The following is a 26,064-nucleotide window of genomic DNA, read 5'->3' as shown; positions in this document are numbered from 1 at the left end:
AACATTGAGGGAGGAGCCGACTTGAGCACTAGGCTGTTCAGAGCTGCAAAGGAACTAGCTGGCGGAGGTTTGGCTGCTCCTGTGGCCCAGAAGAGGAGGGGAAGAGTGGGGAAGAGAGAAAGTAAGGAAGAGGAAAAGACTGCAGGCGAGTGAGAGACAGAAAGGTGAGCAGGAAAAGCCAGTGCCAGCCTGTGTTTATTTATTTCTCTGTCTTTTCTTCTTTCTCTCCACCTGATTCAATCAATTGCTCTCTCTTGCTGACTCTCTGTATACTTTGTCTGGAGGGAATCAGTTGCCTCACTGTTCTTCATGTAAGACAGAGAGAGACGGACAGGGAGGCTGTGTCTACACAGTGCATTTAAGGCAAAACCTGCCCCACCCACCCCCCAGGCTGGGAACTGTAGTTTTGTTAAGGGTGGTGGGAATAGCAGCTCTGTGGGGAGTGAACTACGGTTCTTTGGAAAGGGGGAGCATGCTTTATGTGTTTTGTAAATATATGACAGGCACGCAGTGCCAGTACACTTTGATTATCTTTATTAAATCAGTTTCCTCATTCTTTTTTTGCCTAGGAGTGGGCGGCGGCGGTGGGTGGGGGTGGAAATCTTCCAGCACTTTGAGAGGCAAATGATTTATTGTGGTCCATACCTGAGCCACAGCAAATCCTGTTAACAGCACAATCTTAGCCACGTTTACTCAGAAGGATATCCTATTTGATTTAGGATGGCAGCTGTAGCACTTTGAATACTCTTTTTTTAAAAAAAAAATTAAAACCCCTTTGCTATCAGCGACACATCTAGCTTCCCTTCTTAAATCTCTGTGACCCCAGTTTTGTCCCCATTTTTGAATCTATCCCTCCCTCCCTCCATCTCTACATTGCCATATCCCTCTCCCCATTCTCAAAGACTGAGATCAGATATTATTATTATTATTATTATTATTATTATTATTATTCACAGTTTAGATATGTGCTAAGGTGATTTGCAGACATACAATGAAAACAGTACCTCCCTCCCCAGAATATTTATTTATTTATTCCAGAAAATTTACACACCACTTGATTGTTTAAAAAAACACACACAAAAAAAAACCCCAACAACCCTCAAAGTGGTTTATGAAAAGATAAAACAAGGAAAGGAAAGGAAAGGAAGCCTTACTTTAAAACGTACAAAACTTAAAATACTAAAGCGGATAAAAATTACCTCAACTTTCTAATCCTCTGGGTAGACTTGTCTAAACAGGAGTGCTTTTAGCTGGTGCGAGAAGGGTACGGCGAAGCTGTCTGCTTAATATCAAGTGGCAGGGAGTTCCAAAGCCCAGTCGTTGCCACACTTACAAAAGCAGAACGGCTACTATTGGGAGGGGGGACTTAGCATTTATGTTTGTTATTATCCTGCATATTTTTGTGCTTTCATAATGTAAACTGCCCTACGATCTTCGGATGAAGGGCAGTTCAGGAATTTACGGGAAAATATTATGTAGGCACCTCCAGTAGTGCCAATCCTGCCAACTGGAGCGGTCGGTTGGGCATGTGTGGGGCAAGGCGATCTTGTAAGTAAACTGCTCTCAAGTTATTAAGTGCCTTATATAATAAGAGCAACACCTTGAATAGTAGCACCCAGTTGCAAATACGGAAAAACGAACACCTAAGGCCCAGCTAGACCTTTCTGCCCAGCTAGAAAAAAAAGCTTGCCCGAAACTATTGTTCCTGGAAGGTACAGGTTGTGGGTGCAATCCTTGCTCCCCACAAATTGCAGACCCTCCAAGTATCCCTATTTTCCAAGGACAGCCCTGGAAACTGTCCCGGTTTCTGATTTGATCCTGGAATGTCCCGCTTTTCCTTAGGACGCCCCTGTTTTCACTGGAGAAATGTTGGAGGGTTTGCAGTTATGCAACCCCTTAGCCAAAGAGATAAGTAACTAGGCAACCTTTAGAAGACATCTGAAGACAGCCCTGTATAGGGAATTTTAAAAAAAATGTTTTATTATGTTTTTGTTTGTTGAAAGCTGCCCAGAGCGACTGGGGCAACCCAGTCACATGGGTGGAGTATAAATCATAAATTTATTATAATTACTATTATTGTTATGGAGTAGGATGTCCCTATTTTCATCGGAGAAATGTTGGAGAGTATGTTATTTATCATATTTATTATCAAGGAGTGCAGGAAAGCAAAGAAAAAGACATCTGAAGGCAGCCCTGTACAGTGGTACCTCGGGTTACATATGCTTCAGGTTACAGACTCCGCAGAAATATTACCTCAGGTTAAGAACTTTGCTTCAGGATGAGAACAGAAATCGTGCTCCGGCGGCGCGGCAGCAGCAGGAGGCCCCATTAGCTAAAGTGGTGCTTCAGGTTAAGAACAGTTTCAGGTTAAGTACAGACCTCCAGAACGAATTAAGTACCTAACCCGAGGTACCACTGTATAGAGAAGTATTTGTTTTTCACACAAAAAACCCACGTTTAATGTTTTATTATGTTTTTATATATGTTTGAAGCTGCCCAGAGTGGGTGAGGCAACCAAGAGAGATGGATGGGGTGTTAACAACAAATTTAATATCATTATTATAATTATGGAATAGGATGCCCATATTTTCATCGGAGAAATGTTGAAGGGTATGAAATTGGAGGGGTGGGGGCTGTTTTTCTCCCTCTCTCAGTCCTCACCCTCCTCGTCTTCCATCCTTGCTGTGTCCCGGCCGGCTGATGTGCCCATGCCCAAGTTTGCTGCAAAGGAAAAGCCTCTTCTATCGCAGTCCCTTCAGATGGCCCCCTTGGTTTTTCCTTCAGTGGTTGTTGATGTTCCGGACATTCCTCGACCTTTCAGGGTGGATGGACGGATGGACGAAATGAGTGGCTCTGGGGAGAGAGCCTCTAGGGATGGGGAGAGAGGACTGGGCCAGTTTGGCAGTGGGCTGTGTGCCCATGCGCACTGGACGAAGACGGGGAAGGAGCATAGCTGTCAACCTTTCCCTTTTCTTGCGAGGAATCCTATTCGGAATAAGGGAATTTCCCTTTAAAAAAAGGGAAACGTTGACAGCTATGGGAAGGAGAGAGGGCAGGCAGGCTTGTAGGGCAACAGCGCTGGGCTTCTCCCTTCCCTGCTTCGACTTTTCTGCAAGCGCATGATTTACATCTCGGCAGAGACATAAGCCAGAAACTCCGTCCCTGACCTTTTGCTGTCCCGTGGGGTACACACATGCATTAACTCTTCTTTCCCTGTAGCGACAGAAGGCTGGCTTGTCCCAGAAAGGCGAGGGGACGAGGAAGAGGAAAAGCCATGGCAGAATGCAGAATGCGCATCCGTTTATTACCAGTGATTACTTTCCAGCCACGGATTTGCCAACCCAACCCGCTTGGGGAGGGCGGGTGTGGGTGGGTGCGCCACCTAAGTCCTCCAAGACATGGCAAACCAGTGTGCCGTGTGCCTGGCAAACCAGGGTGCCATAAGCTGCGAACAGGTGCACCACAGACAGATGGCTATGGGGCAGGACTCTGCGCAGGCGACTCAAGCAAGTGAGCCAAGCTGCATGTTACAGTGGTGCATCTGGATGCGAACAGGATCCGTTCCGGAGTCCCGTTCGCAACCAGAAGCGAATGCAACCCGCGCCTGCGCGTTTGCGCACATGCGGGTTGTGATTCGCCACTTCTGCGCATGCGTGTGATGTCATTTTGAGCATCTGTGCATGCGCAACTGGCAAAACCCGGAAGTAACGCATTCCGTTACTTCCGGGTCACCGCGGAGCGTAACCTGAAAACGCTCAGCCTGAAGCATATTTAACCCAAGGTATGACTGTATAAAGGGACACGGGTGGCGCTGTGGGTTAAACCACAGAGCCTAGGACTTGCTGATCAGAAGGTTGGCGGTTCGAATCCCCATGACGGAGTGAGCTCCCGTTGCTCAGTCCCTGCTCCTGCCAACCTAGCAGTTCAAAAGCACATCAAAGTGCAAGTAGTTAAATAGGGGGTAAACGGGAAGGTAAATGGCGTTTCCGTGCGCTGCTCTGGTTCGCCAGAAGCTGCTTGGTCATGCTGGCCACATGACCTGGAAGCTGTACGCTGGCTCCCTCGGCCAATAAAGCAAGATGAGCGCCGCAACCCCAGAGTCGGTCATGACTGGACCTAATGGTCAGGGGTCCCTTTACCTTTACCTTTACCTTTACCTTTATGACTGTATAGGGGATGGCAACACCTTCCCACCAATATGTGTGTGTGTGTCTTGTGTGTGTCTCCAAGGTCTCAGGCAGGGTCCGCCCAAGACCCATTCGCATCTTCTGCATGCAAGGACCTGCAGTATGTATAGTTTGGTCTAGGGCGGGGGAGACTTGGGTTCAAATCCACTGTCAGGCATGACCTTGGGCTAGTTGCCCATTGTTGTGAACTCTGCGGGGAAAGGAACGGATAGGCATTTACCAAATTCTGCCCTCTACCAATGAACTCTAACTCTTCGCCATATAGAGCGGATTCCAGGAGCGAGTGGTCTGTGCTGAGTTTATTTATTTGTTACATTTATTTATTTGCCCAGGTAGCTCAGTCAGTAGAGCATGAGGGTCTTATTTTTCGGGTCGTGCGTTTGAGCCCCACGATGGGCGAAAGATTCCTGCATTGCAGGGGGTCAGGCTAGATGACCCTCAGGGTCCCTTCCAAGTCCACAACTCTATGATTCGAATTCTATGCTTCTGTATCCTGCTGTTCCTCCAAATGGCGTCTGAGGCCTTTACAGGGGCGGCTCCCTGGTTGCGGAACACTTTCCTCAGGCATTTCATTAGCTTTTGCATAACTGTTTTAAATATTTTTTTATTACAGTGGTACCTCGGGTTACAGACGCTTCAGGTTACAGACTCCGCTAACCCAGAAATAGTATCTCGGGTTAAGAACTTTACCTCAGGATGAGAACGGAAATCAGACGGCGGCAGCAGGAGGTCCCATTAGCTAAAGTGATGCTTCAGGTTAAGAACGGTTTCAGGTTAAGAACGGACCTCCGGAACGAATTAAGTTCTTAACCCGAGGTACCACTGTACAGTCATTTTAAAACATTACCTTTGTTGTGTAATAGCGGGTGAGATGGTGCTTTTTAACTTTTCAACTTTTAGCTTTTCTGATGTGTAAACGTAAGTTGTGGTAAGTTGGCAATTCCTTTATTCTTTTGTGCTGGTTTGGCTTTTCGCGTGGATGATGTATACTGTATTAACTGCTGTTTTATATGTGTGTGTGTGTATACAGTATTACCTCTGGTTAAGTACTTAATTCGTTCCGGAGGACCATACTTAACCTGAAACTGTTCTTAACCTGAGGTAGCACTTTAGCTAATGGGGCCTCCTGCTGCCGCCACGCAATTTCTGTTCTCATCCTGAAGCAAAGTTCTTAACCCGAGGTACTATTTCTGGGTTAGTGGAGTCTGTAACCTGAAGCGTACATAACCTGGAGTGTATGTAACCTGAGGTACCACTGTATATATGTACACACTCTTTTACTTAGTTTTGCATTTATACTACCTAGTGACATTATCCGGCAGCTAATAAATATAATGAATGGATATGTAAATAATACGGAACGACAGCCAACATTGCCTGAGTGGAAGTCTGCCTGTGCAATGGGACTTCCCCCTTTCACTGTCAGGGGCAATATGTTTCCGAATACCAGTTGCTGGAAACTGCAGAAGCATGGAGAGGAGCTGTTGAGCTGCTGTTCTGCTTGTGGATCACTGTGAGAATAGGACGCAGCGGGAACAGGATTCATTTTATCTTATTTTCTTAGGATCTCACCCCATGTGCCTCCTTAAAATTGCTCCTGAGAGTCAGGAGCAGATTGTGGGGCACAGGTGTTGCCATGGGGGCAGGGGAGAGAAGTATATTATTATTATTATTATTATTATTATTATTATTATTATTATTATAAATAATTTTTATTAACTGGCCAATCACATCAAATTAAATCACATCACATAAATTCCAAATTACAAAGCCAAATTTTTAAATTTATTATTATTATTATTATTAGTGCTATTTTTCTAGAAAAAGAGGTGCCAGAACTCAATTCCTGTAGGTTCCCCCTGAAAAAAGCCCCTGGTGGTTGTTGTTGTTATGTATTATTATTATTATTATTATTATTATTATTATTATTATTACCCCACCCATCTGATTGGGTTGCCCCAGCCACTCTGGGTGGCTTCCAACATATAGGAAACCATAATAAAACATTAAGCATTTTTTTTTAAAAAAACACCTTGCCTAAAAAGGGCTGCCTTTAGTTGTCTTCCAAAGGTTGCATAGTTAAAGGTAAAGGGACCCCTGACCATTAAGTCCAGTTGCGGATGACTCTGGGGTTGCAGCGCTCATCTCTCTTCACTGGCCAAGGGAGCCGGCGTTTGTCCACAGACAGCTTCCAGGTCATGTGGCCAGCATGACTAAGCCACTTCTGGCAAAACCGGAGCAGCACACGGAAACGCCATTTACCTTCCCGCCGGAGTGGTACCTATTTATCTACTCGCACTTTGACGTGCTTTCGAATTGCTAGGTTGGCAGGAGCAGGGACTGAGCAACGGAAGCTCACCCCGTCAAGGGGATTCAAACCGCCGACCTTTCGGTCGGCAAGCCCTAGGCTCAGTGGTTTAGACCACAGTGCCACAAGAACCGTTTTATTTCACAAACGGTTCTTCATTCTGTTGGTGGATAGACAACGTCTGGTATCTCCCAATTTTTGTGTGTGTGTTGGACATCCTATTGGAAGCAAAGTTGTCTGTGTGTGCGCACACTCGTGTGTGTATTCCCACACATGCAACAATAGCATATGGCTATGTGGGCAGTCGTTCACTTGACCTCCCATTGCTCATGTTGCTGCTGTATACAGGGATGGGGAACAGGAGGGGTCAGGTAGCCAGCCCAGTGTGTTTCCACTGTGTCGTCTCTTCCTCCTCCTACTCACCCCTTCTCCTGCCTGTCTCAGTATGACACAGGTGACCAGAGGTCAGGCCAATACCTTCCCTCTGCCGTCACATTATTGTTTAAAGCCCTAAATGACATAGGGACCTAAATATCTGAAAGACTCCTCCTTCCCTATAGAGTAGACGCACTTGGTCCAAGGGGGCCATCTTAGTGGTTCCCCCACCCAGAACAGGTCAGGTGTTGGTGGCCCCAATATTGTGGGACTCCCTCCCCACAGAATTGCATCTGGAACCTTTATTATATTGTTTCCGCTCTATGCTGAAGTAGACACCCCTCTCTGCCTTAGGGGGTTTTTTTTTGGGGGGGGGGTTTCCAGGACACATTCCATTTCTGTGGCCGTAATTTGCTTTAACTGTTTTTAATATGGAATTCTAAATCTCTGCCACCTGCCTTGGGACCTGATGGTGAAAGGTGGTACTAAATGGAAATAATAATAATACTGTAATAAAATGATAATAATGTACATATACAGTTGTACTTTGGAAGTTGAACGGAATCCGTTCCGGAAGTCCGTTCGAATTCCGAAACGTTCGGAAACCAAGGCGTGGCTTCCGATTGGTTTCCGATTGCGCAGGCACGCTGGAAACAATAGTGGAAGCCGCACCGGACATTCAGCTTCCAAAAAAAGTTTGAAAACCGGAATACTCGCTTCCGGTTTTTGATCGTTCAGGAGACAGAACATTTGACTCCCAAGGCGTTTGGGAGCCGAGGTACAACTGTACATACACTGCAAACAGTTAATCTGGTAAAATTTGACCTGAGGTAAAAATTCTCTCCCGCCCTCCCACCAGGGCCAGTACTTAGTCCCCCTTGCCAAAAGGTGAGCAAATCTTTCACCCAAAGAATCTTCCAGAAGGAACTGAACACAGGGCAGGCGGGCATGTTTGTTTGTGTTTGAGGGTGTATGAGAGACCAAGAGTACCATCGACATTTAAAAGTTTCCTCTCCACTAAATCAGTCCACCACATCTGAAATGTCTCGCAAGCTGAGCCTGTCCGCGCTGCACTTAAAGAATGATGGAAATCAAACAAGAGGATTAAAAGGAGGCGGGAAAACATTCCTGACTTCAGTTGGCCAAAATGGAGGCTCCAGGACACGAGCATATACGGCTTCCTGCTACCGAGTCGAACCATAATGCCCATTTATGATCTGGCAGCCATTCTCTGAGGGATCATAAGCAAGAGAGGAGACTTTGGATTCCATTTGAATTTGATCTGGTTATTATAAGCTGCTCTCTTTTAAAGTCCCCAGGGCACCCCTCAGAAAGAATCCAATTCCCCTGTGAAAGAGGCTTCTATTTCCCCTTTCTCAGGGCGCTTGAGGATTAATTTGTTGTTGTTGTTTAGTCGTTTAGTCGTGTCCGACTCTTTGTGACCCCATGGACCAGAGCACGCCAGGCACTCCTGTCTTCCACTGCCTCCCGCAGTTTGGTCAAACTCATGCTGGTAGCTTCGAGAACACTGTCCAACCATCTCATTCTCTGTCGTCCCCTTCTCCTTGTGCCCTCTATCTTTCCCAACATCAGGGTCTTTTCCAGGGAGTCTTCTCTTCTCATGAGGTGGCCAAAGTACTGGAGCATCACCTTCATGATCTGTCCTTCCAGTGAGCACTCAGGGCTGATTTCCTTAAGAATGGAGAGGTTTGATCTTCTTGCAGTCCATGGGACTCTCAAGAGTCTCCTCCAGCACCATAATTCAAAAGCATCAATTCTTCAGCGATCAGCCTTCTTTATGGTCCAGCTCTCACTTCCATACACCACTACTGGGAAAACCATGGCTTTAACTATACGGACCTTTGTTGGCAAGGTGATGTCTCTGCTTTTTAAGATACTGTCTAGGTTTGCCATCGCCTTTCTCCCAAGGAGCAGGCGTCTTTTAATTTCGTGACTGCTGTCACCATCTGCAGTGATCATGGAGCCCAGGAAAGTAAAATCTCTCACTGCCTCCATTTCTTCCCCTTCTGTTTGCCAGGAGGTGATGGGCCCAGTGGCCATGATCTTTGTTTTTTTTGATGTTGAGCTTCAGACTATATTTTGTACTCTCCTCTTTCACCCTCATTAAAAGGTTCTTTAATTCCTCCTTACTTTCTGCCATCAAGGTTGTGTCATCTGCATATCTGAGGTTGTTGATATTTCTTCCGGTAATCTTAATTCCAGCTTTAGTGTTTCTTTATTACTTGTGTGAGGGGTGGGGTCTTGAACTTAGTTTGTTTTGGTGAGGGAGCTGAAGGTGCGGGTGTGTTTCTCCCTTCCAACTAAACATTTCTCCAGCGTTCAGCAGCCTCCCCAGGTGCCTGCGCTTCCTGATCTGAAAAAGTCTGATGGGAGGGTTTCTCTCCCGCACACCCAGGAAGGCTGCAGAGGGCAGACCAATGGGAATTTTTTAGACACTCACATTGTTGACCACCTCAACAGTAAGATAAGCATAGTAGCAGTCAGTGGGGCGACACCGGTGGGATACTGCTGGTGAGGCTGCGTTGATCTTCCGGCTTCTCAATGCTGTGCGTCACTCCTGGTTACTGAGAGGGGGGCTGACAGGAGATAGTTCAGCCTGGTGCAAGCACAGCACCAGAAATGTCAATTTGGCTCGACTGCTGTGCCCACAATACAGGATGCAGCTGCAGCCATAAGCAGAGGGGACAAGATGAAAGCTCTCCGAAAAAGCACCCCCAAAGCTGTGGCAGCTCTCTACAGTTTTACAGGTAGAAGGTGTGTGTGTGTGTTATATATTTTTTTATTTAAACGAGAAGAAAAACTGGCAGATAACATAAACGCACATAATGAAAATACGCAGTTAAGCAATTTCATCTGAACATAAAAAAAGAAAAAGATCTGCCATTAAAATGTACAATAAAATAAGCCCATAAAAACAGCAAACAATAAAAAGAGTTAGAACAGCCATTAAAAGCAATAAAACGCAAGAGGTTCAGGAAATCGGGGGGGGGGGGGAGGTGTGCCTGTCCAAACTGCTATGTCCTAAACAGATGAAGTCTCCTGGTTATTGGCAGGGAAGATGTTCCACAGTGTTGCTGCTGCCAGTGGAAAAAGCCTATCTCTCTCTGACTACAAGCTGATAATCATCAGGTTGTGCAATTAATGTGGGTTTGGGGCTCTTTTTACCGCGAAGCGGCTTTTGAAATCCAAATGCACGCTCCATAAACAGGCTGTCTGGAAGAGGCTGTGTCCCCTGCCTCGTTCTGTAAAGTGTAGGGTTACTAAAGGCATAACACAACCGCCACACTGTCCTGCAATAGCAACCAGTGAAGTTGAGTCTGGAGAGAAAGAGGGGAGAGCAGGGAAACTTGCAGAATAATGACGTCATACCACTCACTGAATGCCCCCCCCCCACACACATTAATTGGGGTGGGAGCGTAGCTGGTAAGGGGAGCCATGGGAAGACATGCGGCAACGCTTCAGGTTCTGCTGTAGAAGAGCCTGGAAGGTTTATGACAAAACCTATTTATCTGTAGGATTTATTTGTAGGATTTATAGCATTCCTTACCTGCCCACTCACCATTGGAGGTGGAAAGGAGCAGCATGAAGGAGGCTTGCAAAGCATGGGCCTGGCTCATAGCTGTCAACTTTTCCCTTTTCTTGCGAGGAATCCTATTCGGAATAAGGGAATTCCCCTTTTTAAAAAAGGGAAACGTTGACAGCTATGGCCTGGCTATGTCACTGGGAACCCCGTGCAAGGGATTCTGGCAGGTGGGTGTGACATCAGATCTGTCAATCATGTGGTCTCTTAACGACATCACACGATTACAAGGCGAGTTGTCCAGTCCACCTGTCAAAGTTGGTCAGTGGGGTGAGGGCAGATAAAGATCTGGGCCCCAGGTCCAAAAGGGTTCCCCAGTCCTGCCCTGAAGTATGCTTTAACCAGCTTCGACCCCATTTTGCTTGTACAGTCATAACTCGGGTTACAGACGCTTCAGGTTGCACTTTTTTGGGTTACGGACCCGCTGAAACCCGGAAGTACCAGAACAGGTTACTTCCAGGTTCCGGGGGTTGCGCATGCGCAGAAATGCCGAATTGCAACCCGCCCATGCGCAGACGCGCTGCTGCAGGTTGCAAACGTGCATCCCACACTGATCACGTTCGCAACCCAAGCATCTACTGTATTCATTTTTGGTTCACATTTGTCATGGCCAATGACTAGTAAAGGGACCCCTGACCATTAGGTCCAGTTGTGACCGACTCTGGGGTTGCAGTGCTCATCTCACTTTATTGGCCGAGGGAGGCGGCGTTTGTCTGCAGACAGCTTCCGGGTCATGTGGCCAGCATGACTAAGCCGCTTCTGGCGAACCAGAGCAGTGCATGGAAACACTGTATACCTTCCCACTGGAGCAGTACCTATTTATCTACTTGCACTTTGACGTGCTTTCAAACTGCTAGGTGGGCAGGAGCAGGGACCGAGCAACGGGAGCTCGCCCCGTCATGGGGATTCAAACCGCTGACCTTCTGATTGGCAAGTCCTAGGCTCTGTGGTTTAACCCACAGCGCCACCCGTGTCCCTCCAATGACTAGTACAATAAAGTTAGTTGGATTGTATTGAGAACCGGCTTCAACTCTCCACAGAGATGATAGTCTGGCTGGTTCCTTCACTGTTTTGCTGGTATGATTCCATCATATACCAGCAAATTCAAGCTATAGCATTTGGAGGAATGTAAGGGACATAGCTCACCAGCAGAGTATCTGGCTTTGCATATGGAAGATTCTAGGTTCAATCCCTGGTATCTACAGGAAAAGCTGTGAGAGATCTAGGTGGACCAATGGCCAGACTGATCAAAATGCAGATTGAAAAAAATGTTTGCCTGCCCGCCTCCAAAACAAACTGGAACGGCGGGATTTTTGTGGTCAGAAAAGTGTGGGAAGATGCACTTGAAACTGTTGGGCAACCATGACATCGCTCAGTGTCATGTAACCTGCACGGAAAACAAAAAATTAGCATTGCTTTTTAACCTCTGTGTGAATTTTGTGCTGGCAAATCGGGGCGAATGGTCCGGAAACAGGATGTCTGGGTAAGGCCCCTGCTTAAAGATTTGAGGTCCTCGTCCTAGCCTTGGTTACCTGTCAGGACAACCAATGTTGTTTCACGGGCAAAAACCAGGCCAGAAACTAGATTGGATGAAGATTGGAGGGAGTGATGGTTTGGAATGATTCCAGATCAAATGCCTGCTTGGCCATGAAGCATCTTTTCCACCGGCGGCCTTGATCTTATCCCCTTTCTTTGGCCTAACTTCTGGTGACTGGTTCCGTTTGGGCAGTTGGTGGAGTCAAGGAAGAGTTGAATTCTCTTCCACCTGCTCCCTGCTATGTTCTGCAAGGGCAATCCTGAGTTGAAGAAGGAGGAGGAGAAAACAGGCAGTGGATGTTAGAATTCCTGAGCTATGATTGCAGTCATGGGATTGTTGTCACCCCCATGACTGGTTGTAAGATGGCAGGCAGGTGGGAGCCCAGGCTGAGGTTGGGGGGGACCACCCCCATTTAGCTTAACCGACCAGCCTTCCCTGTTGCTGTTCAGTACGGTTGCCTATGACGTAGGTGATATTCTGGAAAGCGATGGTAATAAAGGGTGGGTGGACCAAGAGCAGGGGTCAGCAAACTGTTTCAGCAGGGGGCCGCTCCACTGTCCCCCAGACCTTGTGGGGGGCCAGACTATATTTTGGAGGGGGAAATGAACGAATTCCTATGCCCCACAAATAATCCAGAGGTGCATTTTAAATAAAAGCACACATTCTACTCAGGTAAAAACACCAGGCAGGCCCCACAAATAACCCAGAGATGCATTTTAAATAAAAGGATACATTCTACTCATTTAAAAACACACTGATTCCCGAACCGTCCACGGGCTGGATTTAGAAGGCGATTGGGCCGGATCTGGCCCCCAGGCCTTAGTTTGCCTACCCATGACCAAGAGGAATACAATTCATCCCCACATGCCTTTCCATCATTGATACCAAGTCCCGGCCAGATAATTCTTTAATGAGCTTCTCTCAGATATTTTCTGCCTTGGAGAGATTCCCAGCTTGAGAGTAAATGGATGGGATCCCTGCAGGCCATTGTCTGACAGCGCAATGCTCTGCGCATTTCCTCAAAAGTAATCCCCACCGATTCCAGCGGGGATTACTCCCAGGAAATTAGGCATTGGATTGTAGCTTAAGTGAAGAGAGGAAGGTGCTCAGAGCCTGGGTGGCTCAAAATTTTGAGAGGCTCAAAAAAACATCTTTTTCTGACTGGCCATTAGCCTGGCGATCTAGAGAGTGTGAAGACTTGATGTGCCCCTGGCACTCTGTAGGAACTTCCCATCACCCTCCGGAGTTCACAGGGGCCCTGTGGCAAAAAGAAGAGAGACACTCACGTGGAGACCCACCCCCAAGAAATAGGAAGCTTGACAAATACTGAATTAGAAAATGTGCATACAATGCTTTGGACGATTCTTTCAAATTGTTGTGTAAACCCAGCCTTGGTCGTCCCTTTAACTCCTGGTTAAAGGCATCCCTGTTTTGTGCAAAGACTAAAGCTTTCCTTGTTTTCATGTTTTGTATAAAGCATTTGCATGGCCCATCAGAGGGTGGCAACACGAGAATGGGGCCTTCTCTGCGATGGCTCCCCGTCTGTGGGACGCTCTCCCCAGGGAAGATCGCCTGCTGCCTTCATTTATACACCTTTAGGCACCAGGCAAAAACGTTCCTTTTTAGCCAGGCCTTTGGTTGATCCGATTGACATTCTATTCCCTTTTAAAATGTGTTTTTTATGGGGACGGAGCTATTGGGTTGTTGTTTTTATTAGGTATTTTGTGGTTTTGTATCTTGATTTTATTCTGTGAGACCCCTGGGTATAGGGCGGTATATAAACTCAATAAATAATGATGATGATGATGCCATAGAATTCTCTGAAATTGCTTATACTATCCTTCGTCCTTCTCCCCTTTACCCTCAGTTTTCTCAACCGTTCTCCTTCCAAACTCTTCTTCCCTAGCTCACCTCTTTGTAGGGCTGGTTATGTTATGTGTTGAAGTTCTGACCCTGGCCACCAGGGGTATCGTGTATATAGTTTTCACTCAGGTCCACATCAGTTAATTTAGGCCGGAAACCCTGGGTTGTTGTTGTTACAATGTTGACAGCCTATAAAAGCAGGCCGGCTGAGCTGTTTGTAGGTTAGTAGTTGGGCTAGGTGAAGGTAAAGGGACCCCTGACCATTAAGTCGAGTCGTGACCGACTCTGGGGTTGCAGCACTCGTCTCACTTTATTGACCAAGGGAGCCAGCGTACAGCTTCCAGGTCATGTGGCCACCATAACTAAGCCGCTTCTGGCGAACCAGAGCAGCGCACGGAAACGCCGTTTACCTTCCCGCCGGAGTGGTACCTATTTATCTACTTGAACTTTGACGTGCTTTTGAACTGCTAGGTTGGCAGGAGCAGGGACCGAGCAACGGGAGCTCACTCCGTCACGGGGATTCGAACCGCCGACCTTCTGATCGGCAAGTCCTAGGCTCTGTGGTTTAACTCACAGCGCCACCCGCGTCCCAAGTAGTTGGGCTACTGGACATTTAAACCAAAATAGCCATAATTTCTCTCTCTCTCTCTTGCTCTCTCTCTCTCTCACAGATGCTAAGCCCCCTCCAGAAATGTGGCTCCGAAGGCTGCCTGGTAGACTGCGATTTTTTCCCTTGGCACAGGAGCACCCTCCGAAGCCGGCACCAGAGCTTCGAGGAGTCGGAGTCCGGGGGTGACCAGGAGGCTCCCAGTCAGGACAAACCCTCCCCTCCCAGCATCCTCTTGGAGGGCGAAGAAGTGTCCACCTGCCTCCAGATCCCCCTGCAAGACCCCGGAGGGGTGTGGCGATCCCGCAGCGAGGGCCGCCTGGACCAAAAGGGGGTGCCATGCCCAGGGGAGACCGAGGTGGTGGACAAAACAGGAAGCGGGTGGAGCTTGCCGTCCCCCAAGTCTTTGAGGAAAGAGCGACGCCTCAGAGGGAGAGTTGCGGCGGCCAAGCAGCACTTGAGGAATCTCTTCGGAGGGTCCAACAAAGTCAGTGGGCGGCCATTACTCCTCCTCGCACGTCACTGCCCTTTTGTTAATAATAATAATAATAATAATAAATTTTTATGTATACCCTGCCCTTCCCGGTTCAGAAAACCGGGCTCAGGGCGGCTAACAACAAATTTAAAACACTTAATTGATGCAACAAAAAACAGCATAAAGTGCAGTATAAAACGTGAATAACAATAAATTCAGAATTCAAAAATCAATTTAGGGGGGCAGTCCATCCAATAGACATTAGATGATCACCAGGGCTAGCTGGCTAAATTAGTCCTATTTGGGCCAGTGAGGAGACCAGGGGAGAATTAGCTGTGGGATCCCAGAGCGGGTAATCTTCATAAAAAGAGGAGGAGGGAAGGAAGGAAGGGGAATAAAAGATCAGACTAAGTTCAAATTAAAGGCCAGGCGGAATAGCTCTGTCTTACAGGCCCTGCGGAAGGAAGTTATATCCTGAAGGGCCCTAGTCTCATGGGACAGAGAATTCCACCAGGTCGGAGCCATCACTGAAAAGGCCCTGGCCCTGGTGGAGGATAGTCTGGCTTCCTTAGGGCTCAGGACCTCTAAACTATGACTATTCATGGACCTTAAGGTCCTCTTACTTGTTGCTTAACGTCCATCTTTCTTCTTTCCACAAACTCACCCGCCACTGCACACCACTTCCAGGAGAAACTGCGAGCCCAGATTTTATTTTATTTTAGCTGGGTTGTATAAATATTTTAGTGTCTTTGTTCCCAATGGTTTTAATCTCTGGAATTTCCTGCAGTGAAAAAAAAGAGAGAACGAGACAGAAAAGCACATCCCGAGGCGAAATAGAAAGCTGATAATTCATTACCAAGGAAGGGTTATGCCAAAGGGCCTGGGAGCCTGGACTCCTGGGTTCTCTAGAGAGGGACCAGAGACTAATAAGTGATGCAAAGGATCTGAGAGGCAAAGTCCTTTGTCTAGTAGGTTTGCTGATGCCATTGTAGCTTAACTGACTCCTGTGGCTGAGAGTACTGTGAGGGGCTGGGTCTTTGAAACCTCTTGTGAGTTAAGTGACTCACTGATTGAATAATAATAATCAATACAGTAGAACCTCGGGTTTCAAATGCTTCAGGTTACAGACTCAGCTAACCCGGAAGTAGTACCTCGGGTTAAAAACTTTACCTCAAGATGAGAACAGAAATCGCACAGCGGCAGCGGGAGGCCCCATTAGCTAAAGTGGTACCTCAGGTTAAGAACAGTTTCAGGTTAAGAAGGGACCTCCAGATCGAATTAAGTTCTTAACCAGAGGTACCACTGTAACAACATTTATATATTAAGGAGAATTGTCTTGGATGACCTTTACAGAGGGCCCCCCCTTTAAATGTTTTGAGAACCTAAATAATAATCATGATATGTATATCCCGCCCATCTAGCTGGGTTTCCCCAGCCACTCTGGGCGGCTCCCAACCGAACACTAACAACAGAATAAAAACTTCTAACATTAAAGACTTCCCTAAACAGGGTTGCTTTCAGATGTCTTCTAAAAGTCAGATAGTTGTTTATTTCCTTCACATCTGATGGGAGGGCATTCCACAGAGTGGGTGCCACTACCGAGAAGGCCCTTTGTCTGGTTCCCTGTAACCTAACTTCTCGCAATGAGGGAACCGCCAGAAGGCCCTTGGCGCTGGACCTCAGTGTCTGGGCTGAACGGTAAGGGTGGAGACACTGCTTCAAGTATACTGGGCTGAGGCTTCAAAGGTCAGCACCAACACTTTGAATTGTGCTCGGAAACGTACTTGGAGCCAATGTAGGTCTTTCAGGACCGGTGTTATATGGTCTCGGCGGCCGCTCCCAGTCACCAGTCTGGCTTTATATCTCAAGATATAAAGAGGGCCCTGTGCATAAGGTGAGGTGACTCTAGCCCTGAATTCAGTGAAATTCGGGGAGTGGCATAAAATCCCCTGGCCTCTGGAAGTGGTTGTGGGACCCTGGATACCTGGGTCTCTTGGGGCATCACAGAACTTAAACTCTTGTTTCTGTGTTTCAGTCTCTGGCGTCAAGTGTGGAATCGGATCTGGGATCAGAAGGGGACAGCAACTGCCAGGCACAACAGAGGCAAAAACGCCGCCGGTGAGTTGAGTAGCTAAAAGCAGAGCTATAATCTGCCAGATCCTCGTTTAAATCTCACCTCCTCCTTCGACTTGCTGGGTAGCTGTACTACAGTCATACCTTGGTTCTCAAACGCCTTGCGACTCGAACGTTTCAGCTCCCGAACGCCACAAACCCGGAAATGAGTGTTCCAGTTTACGAACTTTTTTTGGAAGCTGAACATCCGTCACAGCTTCCACAGCTTCCGATTGAGTGCAGGAAGCTCCTGCAGCCAATCGGAAGCCACACCTTGGTTTTCAAACGTTTTCGGAAGTCGAACGGACTTCCGGAACGGATTCCGTTCGAGAACCGAGGTACACCTGTATTCCTGAGCCTGCAGAATTTCATCTGGCTGGCTAAGCCAGGTGAAGGCAGCCAATGGGCCTTCAACCCTTGGTGAGTTAGGGCTCCAGTGGATTGAGCAAACGGGACCCAATAGTGGGTCCAGTGGTCAAGAAGGCCGTTTCTGCATGTGCTGTAGAGGGAAGTGAGTGGCATATGGGGTTCATCAACCTGGGAAGGTAGCCCATCTAGGAGAAGGAAAACCATGATGGCCTTGGAGGTCCCAGGCCACAGGGAGGTTAGGCTGGCCTCAACCAGAGCCAGGGCTTTTTTGGCTGTGGCCCCAATCTGGTGGAATGCTCTGTCACAAGAGACTAGGGCCCTGCGGGACTTGACATCTTTCTGCAGAGCCTGCAGGACGGAGCTGTTCCGCCTGGCCTTTGGCCAAGGCACAGCCTGACCCCCTCCTTTGGTAATCCTCACAGAACTCTAGCCCAATGGATGCCATTAATTTGATTTTGAATTGATTTTAGAATGAATTGCTTTTAGAATGATGTGTTACTTTTATTGTTAGCCACTCTGAGCCCAGCTTCAGCTGGGGAGGGCGGGATATAATTAAAATTTTATTATTATTATATGATGATGATAATGTTCTTAAACCTCCACTGCTTTGTGGGAGATCTTCAGGAGAAGAAAAGACTAAAGAGTAAATCTTACACAAATTCAGAGCAGAATCCCTAAGACTGTTAGATGGTGCCTTGTAAGCCTCCTTCCGGCAACTCCTGCAGCTAAGTTGGTGCCAAATGTTATCATAATTTATAATAATAATTCATTATTTATACCCTGCCCATCTGTCTGGGTCTCCGCAGCCACTCTGGTCGGCTTCCAACCAAATATCAAAATCAAATACAGAGCAAAATGTTGTTGCTCTGCTTTCCTTTGGACCACATCAGCAAGGCCAAGAGGGGAGTCTTGTCATCTGGGCAGCCCAAGAACTCCAGACACACTGCCCAGGGTTGCGCCCCAGGGAAGGTCACTTTGGTGATGCTAAGGCAGCAGATTGGCTTCACCTCCTGTAGGCACAGTCCATTGTCTCTCAAGACAGAACACATGCAGACAACAATCCCCGAGCCCCCAGGTCTGTAATACGGCAACGATAAATGCTAGCAGCCTGCCTTTCAAGGTTGCCTTTCAAGGATGACCAAAAGAACGTACCGTATTTTTTGCCCTATAGGGCGCACCGGCCCATAGGGCGCACCTAGGTTTTTTTGGGGGGAATAAAGGAAAAAAATTATTTCCTGGGCTCCCAAGGCTTGCGGATAGCTTCCTGAAGCCTGGAGAGCAAGAGGGGTCGGTGCGCACCGACCCCTCTCGCTCTCCAAGCTTCAGCGAAAGCCTGCATTCGCCCCATAGGACGCACACACATTTCCCCTTCATTTTTGGAGGGGGAAAAGTGCGTCCTATAGGGCGAAAAATACGGTATCTACTGAGGCACTTCTGCAGGGAAAGGTGCTATAGAATGCTAAAGAGATTCTAACACCTATTTCTGATAAAGTTCCAATCTTGCCTTACATGTGGAAAATGGGGGTAATACTGTAGATCTACTTGGTAGGACTTACTGAGATAAGAACAGGATCAGGCCAATGGCTCATCTGCTCCAGCTTTCAATACTGTTCGTTGCATGAAAATGTCTTGGGTTGGACTTACTACTTCTTTTCCAGTTGCTGCATGGCTGTAATGGGTTTGAGTTACTCGTGCGTAAACTGTCCCAGTTAGGGAGCTTAATTGCCTGGGTTAAACCGTCCTGACTGCACAGCCCATCTCAGCGTGGCTGCCTCAGTCGCTAGCAGAATCTGTCTGTGGGCGTTTCTTAAACCTTTTCCAGCATAAAAGCTGTTTGACTCCCAGTCGTCTCTGCCTCTCACTGCGCAGGAGTCTTCTGCGCAGGGAGGGCGTGGGTAGTGGAGGACCAGTGCTCTCCTCACTGATGTCCAGGGAAGAATCCCGGAGCTCTCCCTCCACTTCCCCCATTTGCCCTCCTGGATCCCTGGTGTTACGCCGATTTCCTTCCCCCTCTACCAAGCTGCGTCTCCCCCTGGTGCTGGTACCTTCTCCTGCAGAATCAGGGAGCCTCTCCTTCGCCTTTCGCTCTGATGTCAGTTCCCTGACAATGGCCCATAGCTTCCTGATGCAATCCTGTAACTTTTTGTACCCAATGTTCTGGTTTGTTTCCCACAACCTTCTTTTGTTGCACAGAAGCTCAGGAGTGGCTCCCTGGACACTAACATCAGAGGAGCACCGCAGAGCAACTAAGAAAGAGAAACAATGAGCAGATGGGCCAATATAAATGCACCTCTAATGCACTCTTGTTGCATCAATGATGTGTTGCAGAATACCCCCGGGGGGGGGGCAGACCCCACACCAATCTGAAGGTTGGCTTCCACTGCCTCTTTGCATTTGATTTACTTTTTCTTTCTTTCTTTTCAAAAGGAGGAAAAACAAAAGAAACTTCCTAAGGTTATGGAGCTCAGGGGGTAATGAAATTCAATCCCTAAGGTAATTTAGCTTTCTTATTCTAACAAGAATTGTGTGTGTGTGTTTGTTTGTTTGTTTGTTTGTGGGGGGGGGTGAGGCTTCAGTGGACCATACAGTTATTATTCTGTATCTCTGTCAGGGCCGGCCCTACCATTAGATGTGGGAGATGTTGGGCCAGGGCAGTAGTAGCAGCCCTGGCTTGTTCTCCTAAGCCCCTCCCTGGACTACTCCCCTCTGTTGCAGGACAGAGCTGTGCATACTAGCCCGTCCCCCTAGACTAGCCTGCTGCCCCAGGTGTACGCCATTGCATCACCAGTGCTGGTAGCAGAGTAAGATTGTATTCCATGAACGCAGTTTTAATACTGAGTCCGTAAGTGACTGTGGAGGCCAATTCTGGATCCACACGTCCTTCCACAGTGGGCACATAGGTTTCCGGGTGGGAGTTGATCGCGGCGAGGGTTTGCCAAGCGTGCTTTCCTCTTAGTACATTTCTCCCCAGTGTGGTATAGTGGTTAAGAGCAGTAGAGTCGTAAACTGGTGAACTGGGTTCGCTTCTTCGCTCCTCCACATGCAGCTGCTGGGTGACCTTGGGCTAGACACACTTCTCTGAAGTCTCTCAGCCTCACTCACCTCACAGAGTGTTTGTTGTGGGGGAGGAAGGGAAAGGAGTATGTTAGCTGCTTTGAGACTCCTTCGGGTAGTGATAAAGCGGGATGTCAAAACTTCTTCTTCTTCTTCTTCTTCTTCTTCTTCTTCTTCTTCTTCTTCTTCTTCTTCTTCTTCTTCTTCTTCTTCCCTTTCGTCCTGATTTTGAGCATCTTCAAAGCCCATGACACCTTTGGTAAAGGCTGTTCTCCAACTGGAGCGCTCGTAGGCCAGTGTTTCCCAGTTGTTGGTGTTTATACTACATTTTTAAAGATTTGTCTTGAGACAGTCTTTAAACCTCTTTTGTTGACCACCGGCATCACGCTTTCCATTTTTAAGTTCAGAATAGGGAAGTTGCTTTGGAAGACGATCATCGGGCATCTGCACAACTTGACCGGTCCTGCATAACAGGGTGTAACCCTGCAAGTCTATGATTCCATGGAAAGCTCTTAGTCCTCCTACTAAGTACCTGGACGGAAATGGCAAAGGAAGGCATTTTTTAAATCAAGAGGTGGAGGGGCGTGGGGAGGAGATGGATTAGTAATGGGGAAAATATATTTGTAATAAGCCAGCAATGAATCACATTGTTTTTCGTTTTTAATTTTTAATCCTTCTTGTTAACCCGTCCACTTAACCTCTTCTTCCAGGAAGAGCTATAGGCCATTTAGATCTGGTCTGGGGCCAAATCTCTTTTAAGAGTGCAGGGAATGTGTGTTCGTCTCGATGTTGTTGATTATCTGCCTGATTTCTGCGAGTGAATCTAGTAGAATTATGGGTTGGCCGGATAGAGACAGAGATTTGAGCTGTGGTGCAGTTATCAAAAATGGCCCATGGCTTAATGATCTTAAGAGGAGCGGCCCTTTTGAGACAGCAATACGCATTACTTCCCTTGCCTCACAATGCAGCAAGCCGGCTCTGCTGCGTTTAGGGTCATTCCTGGTTATTTTGCCGAGTGGGAGTCTGGACCTGTGCCCTGAAGTTCCCCTCTGAAGGCGCCACAGGAGTTCACAGAAGAATACAGTGGTGCCTCGCAAGACAAAATTAATTCGTTCCGCGAGATTTTTCGTCTAGCGAATTTTTCGTCTTGCGAAGCACGGTGTCAGAAAAGTTTTGGAAAAGCTTCAAAAATCACCAAAAACCTCAAAAAAGGCTACCACACCGCGTTCTATGAGTTGCTCCTTGAAGTCAAGTTGCAACTGTATTAACGGTGTTAAGAAAAAGGAAACAAACTTGCAAAAAATGCAAGACGGTTTCGTCTTGCGAAGCAAGCCCATAGGGAAATTCATCTTGCGAAGCAGCTCAAAAACCGCAAAACCCTTTCATCTAGCGAGTTTTTCGTCTTGCGAGGCATTCGTCTTGCGGGGCACCACTGTATCAGCGTTCCTTTAGTGCAACTACCACCAACCTGTGGCGAGGCAAGATGGGATCTGTAGTCCAACAACATCCAGAATGCCACAGGTACCCCAGTCCATGCTGTGAAGAGTAGGACCTGGGAGGCCTTATGCAACTCTGGCCAAATTGCTTCTGGGCTCAGAGGGCAGCTGGTTCCCAGTTGCTCAGACATTTTCTCTCTTATAGGCCGACTCCTGAGGAGGCGCAAGAATGGGCTGAATCTCTGGAAAAGTTGCTGCTTCATCCATGTAAGTGTGTGGTTCAGAACCACTAAAAGTCTTTAGAAAAGCTGCCACAGCATATTATGTTTTATTATGTTTTATTATTATTATTATTATTATTATTATTGTTATTATTATTATTATTATTAAATTAATAAAATTATTATTGATTACATTTGCCTACTACCCTTTATCCACATAGAAATACTATCCCTCCCATTTTCCCTTTCCAAGAAACAAGAGCTGAAAATCCGAAGCAGAAAACAATTACCGTATTTTTCGCTCTATAAGACTCACCTGACCACAAGACGCACCTAGTTTTTAGAGCAGGAAAACTAGAAAAAAAATATTCTGAATCAAATGTTGTTGAAGAGGCTTTGCACTGCTATCCCTGAAGCCAGAACAGGAAGAGGGATTGCTGCACAGCAATCCCTCTTGCTGTTCTGGCTTCAGCGAAAGCAACGCAGCCTGCATTCGCTCCATAAGATGCACACACATTTCCCCTTACTTTTTAGGAGGGAAAAGGTGCGTCTTATAGAGCAAAAAATACGGTATGTACAGAAATTTCATAGAATCGTGGAATTGTAGAGCTGGAAGGGAACCTAAAGGGTAATCCAGTCCAGCCTACTGCAATGCCGAAATCTCAGCTAAAGCATTTGCACCCTTTATTCCAATAAAATAATTTGGATTCTTTGAGGGGAAACCCCTGACTCCTCCATCCCTCTTCCCTGCAGATGGACGGTCTGTCTTCCACGCTTTCCTCAAGTCAGAGTTCAGCGAAGAGAATTTGGATTTCTGGCTGGCGTGCGAAGACTACCGGAAGCTGCGAGGCTGCGACAAACTCCAGGACAGCGCCAAGAAGATCTATGACCAATACGTCACCATCCATGCCCCCAAAGAGGTAAGAGAACTGGGCTCGATAAGCACGCTTCCAAAACTATCCTCACCCAAAATGCCTTTTGAATGAGCTGGTCTTCTTTTCTGAGGTGGAGGCAGAGGGATGGGTGAGGTTTTCTTAACCAGGGGTTGGCCCAAGACATTTCGCCACCTAAAGCAGACCTTGACATGGCACCCCCCACCTCTGCGCCAGGGAAGAATGGGTCAGGGAAGTTCTGCATCAGGAACAAGAGTGGGGGAGAAAGATTGGCATCGGGATCTGCTGTGCCGCAGAACTCTGTCACCTGAGGCGGTCGCCTCGCCTTGCGCCGGCCCTACACTGTAATGGTGTGGGTAAGGTCCTGGACTAGGACCTAGGAGACCAGGGTTTGAATCTCAACTCATCCAAGTAGCCTACTGAGTGACCTTGGGCCAGTCACTATCTCTCCTCCCTCACAGGGTCGTTGTGAGGAAAAAATGAAGAGGAGGAGAAGGGTATATACCACCTTGAGGTGGAATATGAACGTATCATCGTCATCTGGGGGGGAAGTCATGTGGTTTGACTGTATGGTGTTGGATGTGACCCAAGTCACCAAATCATCTTCCTTCCAGTTCTCCACCTCTGCTTTACACTGCACTTTGCCTATGAGTTAATCCGGACCTAGTAATTTATTTTTATTTTTCCCAACTCCCTGCTTGACGCTACCTTTGGTATCCTACTGCCGTTTTGGCCATGCCTCTCCATCCCGACCCACAGACGCCTGTTTTCAGTGCTCCAATTCTCCCCTGCAGCTATGACTGAATTATTATTATTATTATTATTATTATTATTATTATTATTATTATTATTATTATTTACACCCTGCCCATCTGGCTGGGTGTCCCAAGCCACTTTGGGTGGCTCCCAACAGAATATTAAAGGTAAAGGTAAAGGGACCCCTGACCATTAGGTCCAGTCGTGACCAACTCTGGGGTTGCAGTGCTCATCTCGCTTTACTGGCCGAGGGAGCCGGCGTACATCTTCCGGGTCATGTGGCCAGCATGACTAAGCCACTTCTGGCAAACCAGAGCAGCGCACGGAAACGCCGTTTACCTTCCCGCCGGAGCAGTACCTATTTATCTACATGCACTTTTTGATGTGCTTTTGAACTGCTTGGTTGGCAGGAGCAGGGACCAAGCAACAGGAGCTCACCCCGTCGCGGGGATTCGAACCACCGACCTTCTGATTGGCAAGTCCTAGCCTCAGTGGTTTAACCCACAGCCACCCGCGACCCATAACAAAATATTAAAGACACGATAAAACACCAAACATTAAATGCTTCCCTAAACAGGGCTGCCTTCAGATGTCTTCTAAAAGTCAGATAGTTGTTTATTTCCTTGACATCTGATGGGAGGGCATTCCACAGGGTGGGCGCCACTACCAAGAAGGCCCTCTGCCTGGTTCCCTGTGTGCTAGGCATTGTTTAAATCGCTTTAGCAATAACCATTTCCTGGCATGTAACCTGACCGCTTCCATCTCATTTTTGCAGGTGAACCTTGACTGCCAGACCAGAGACATCACAAATCGGAACATTTTGCTACCCACTCGTTCGTGCTTCGAACAGGCTCAGAGACGCATATACGGCCTGATGGAGAAGGACTCATATCCCAGATTCCTCCGCTCCCTGCTTTACCAAACCTTGTCACAGCCTGACAGACACCAACCCAACGGGCCTGTGTAAACCAGCCATATTTGCCTTTCGTTCTTTGGAGAGGAGGCCCGTCTAGGAGAGGAGGAACCAAAGACGAAGACCTTCTTCCTGGACTTCCTCCGGCAGACTGTTTAGGATGTATCCAGCCCCAAAGCGGGAGAGATGGATTGGCCTGACGCTAACACCAATGCTGGCAAGGCTGTGGACTTGCCACCAGGGGCGGACTTGAAAAATCCTTCGTAACATGGCAACCTGCGTGAGGCCATAATGTGGCGCCCCCAAGTGGATCTTCTCAATTGTGGATCTTCTCAGTTTTGCACCCCCTTGGCTCGTCGGCCTGTGTGGGGAAACGACCCGTACCACCCTAAATCTGGCTCTGTTGACACACCGGCACGCCAATCTTTTCGTGGAGGAAAGAGCTCACGGAAAGTTGGAGCTGGTGCCCATTTGCCCATGGGCAGAACTTTTTGTGGACTGATGCAAAAAATAATAATAATACTAGAAGTATAGAATCACTGACCACGAGCTGTATGTGTTTTTTGTGTGTCTGCGATCCTGTTGCAACATTGGAATTTCCACATACAGTGGTACCTCAGGTTAAGTACTTAATTCGTTCCGAAGGTCCGTTCTTAACCTGAAACTGTTCTTAACCTGAAGCACCACTTTAGCTAATGGGGCCTCCTGCTGCCGCCGTGCCACCGGAGCACGATTTGTGTTCTCATCCTGAAGCAAAGTTCTTAACCCGAGGTACTATTTCTGGGTTAGCGGAGTCTGTAACCTGAAGCGTATGTAACCTGAAGCGTATGTAACCCGAGGTACCACTGTCTTAGGTCGAAACGGGTCTAATGTCACCACTTGGCACCCATGGGCAGCTGCCAATACCCCAGGAGCTGACTGGTACACGCAGTGGCGTAGCGTGGGTTGTCAGCACCCGGGGCAAGGCAAGTAATTTGTGCCCCCTAACCCGTGGATTGCGCCCACTAACCCGTGAAGCTGCCAGCTTCTTCTTGCTGCTGCCTGGTCTGGTCTGGTGTGGTTCTCTCCCGCGCTCAGCGCTGCGCTGGGCGGCCGCTGCACTGTCCCTCCCCCAGATAGTCCCTCGCTCTCTCTCCGCACAGCACCGCACGCCTGGCACCCCCCCCCCAGTGGGCGGCGACCCGGCGGCTCGGATCGGATTCACACAGCCAGCACTTCAGTGAGAGAGAGAGAGTGTGCCAGGTAGGGGCAGAGAGCTGTGAGTGCAAGCGCGCCCCCCCCCCGATGTTGTGCCCGGTGCGGCCGGCCCCCCTGCACCCCCCACGCTACGCCACTGGGTACACGCCCTGGGCACCCC

At 47.9% G+C, this 26,064-nt stretch overlaps 1 protein-coding gene across 1 annotated transcript; it reads left to right on the top strand.

The window, feature by feature from the left end:
• Positions 1-25,243, top strand: LOC310701819 (regulator of G-protein signaling 3-like). The gene is made up of 7 exons (XM_083493240.1): positions 1-164; positions 14,543-14,965; positions 16,989-17,071; positions 19,862-19,927; positions 22,130-22,191; positions 22,899-23,065; positions 24,570-25,243. The coding sequence occupies exons 2-7, from the start codon at positions 14,543-14,545 to the stop codon at positions 24,759-24,761; spliced, it is 993 nt and encodes a 330-aa protein (XP_083349366.1). The 5' UTR covers positions 1-164; the 3' UTR covers positions 24,762-25,243.
• The last annotated feature ends 821 nt before the right edge of the window (positions 25,244-26,064 follow it).

Source organism: Podarcis liolepis, assembly GCF_965112155.1.
Source record: "Podarcis liolepis genome assembly, chromosome: 2".
NCBI classification, from domain to species: Eukaryota; Metazoa; Chordata; class Lepidosauria; order Squamata; family Lacertidae; genus Podarcis; species Podarcis liolepis.
This window is presented reverse-complemented; position numbering and strand designations above follow the sequence as displayed.

Bases quoted from the DNA above. Each gene is read 5' to 3' on its own strand.
- LOC310701819 (XM_083493240.1), top strand. From the start codon at position 14,543: ATGCTAAGCCCCCTCCAGAAATGTGGCTCCGAAGGCTGCCTGGTAGAC. The intron at 14,966-16,988 runs GTCAGTGGGCGG...TCTGTGTTTCAG, and splicing joins TCTTCGGAGGGTCCAACAAA to TCTCTGGCGTCAAGTGTGGA. The intron at 17,072-19,861 runs GTGAGTTGAGTA...TCTTTTCAAAAG, and splicing joins CAGAGGCAAAAACGCCGCCG to GAGGAAAAACAAAAGAAACT.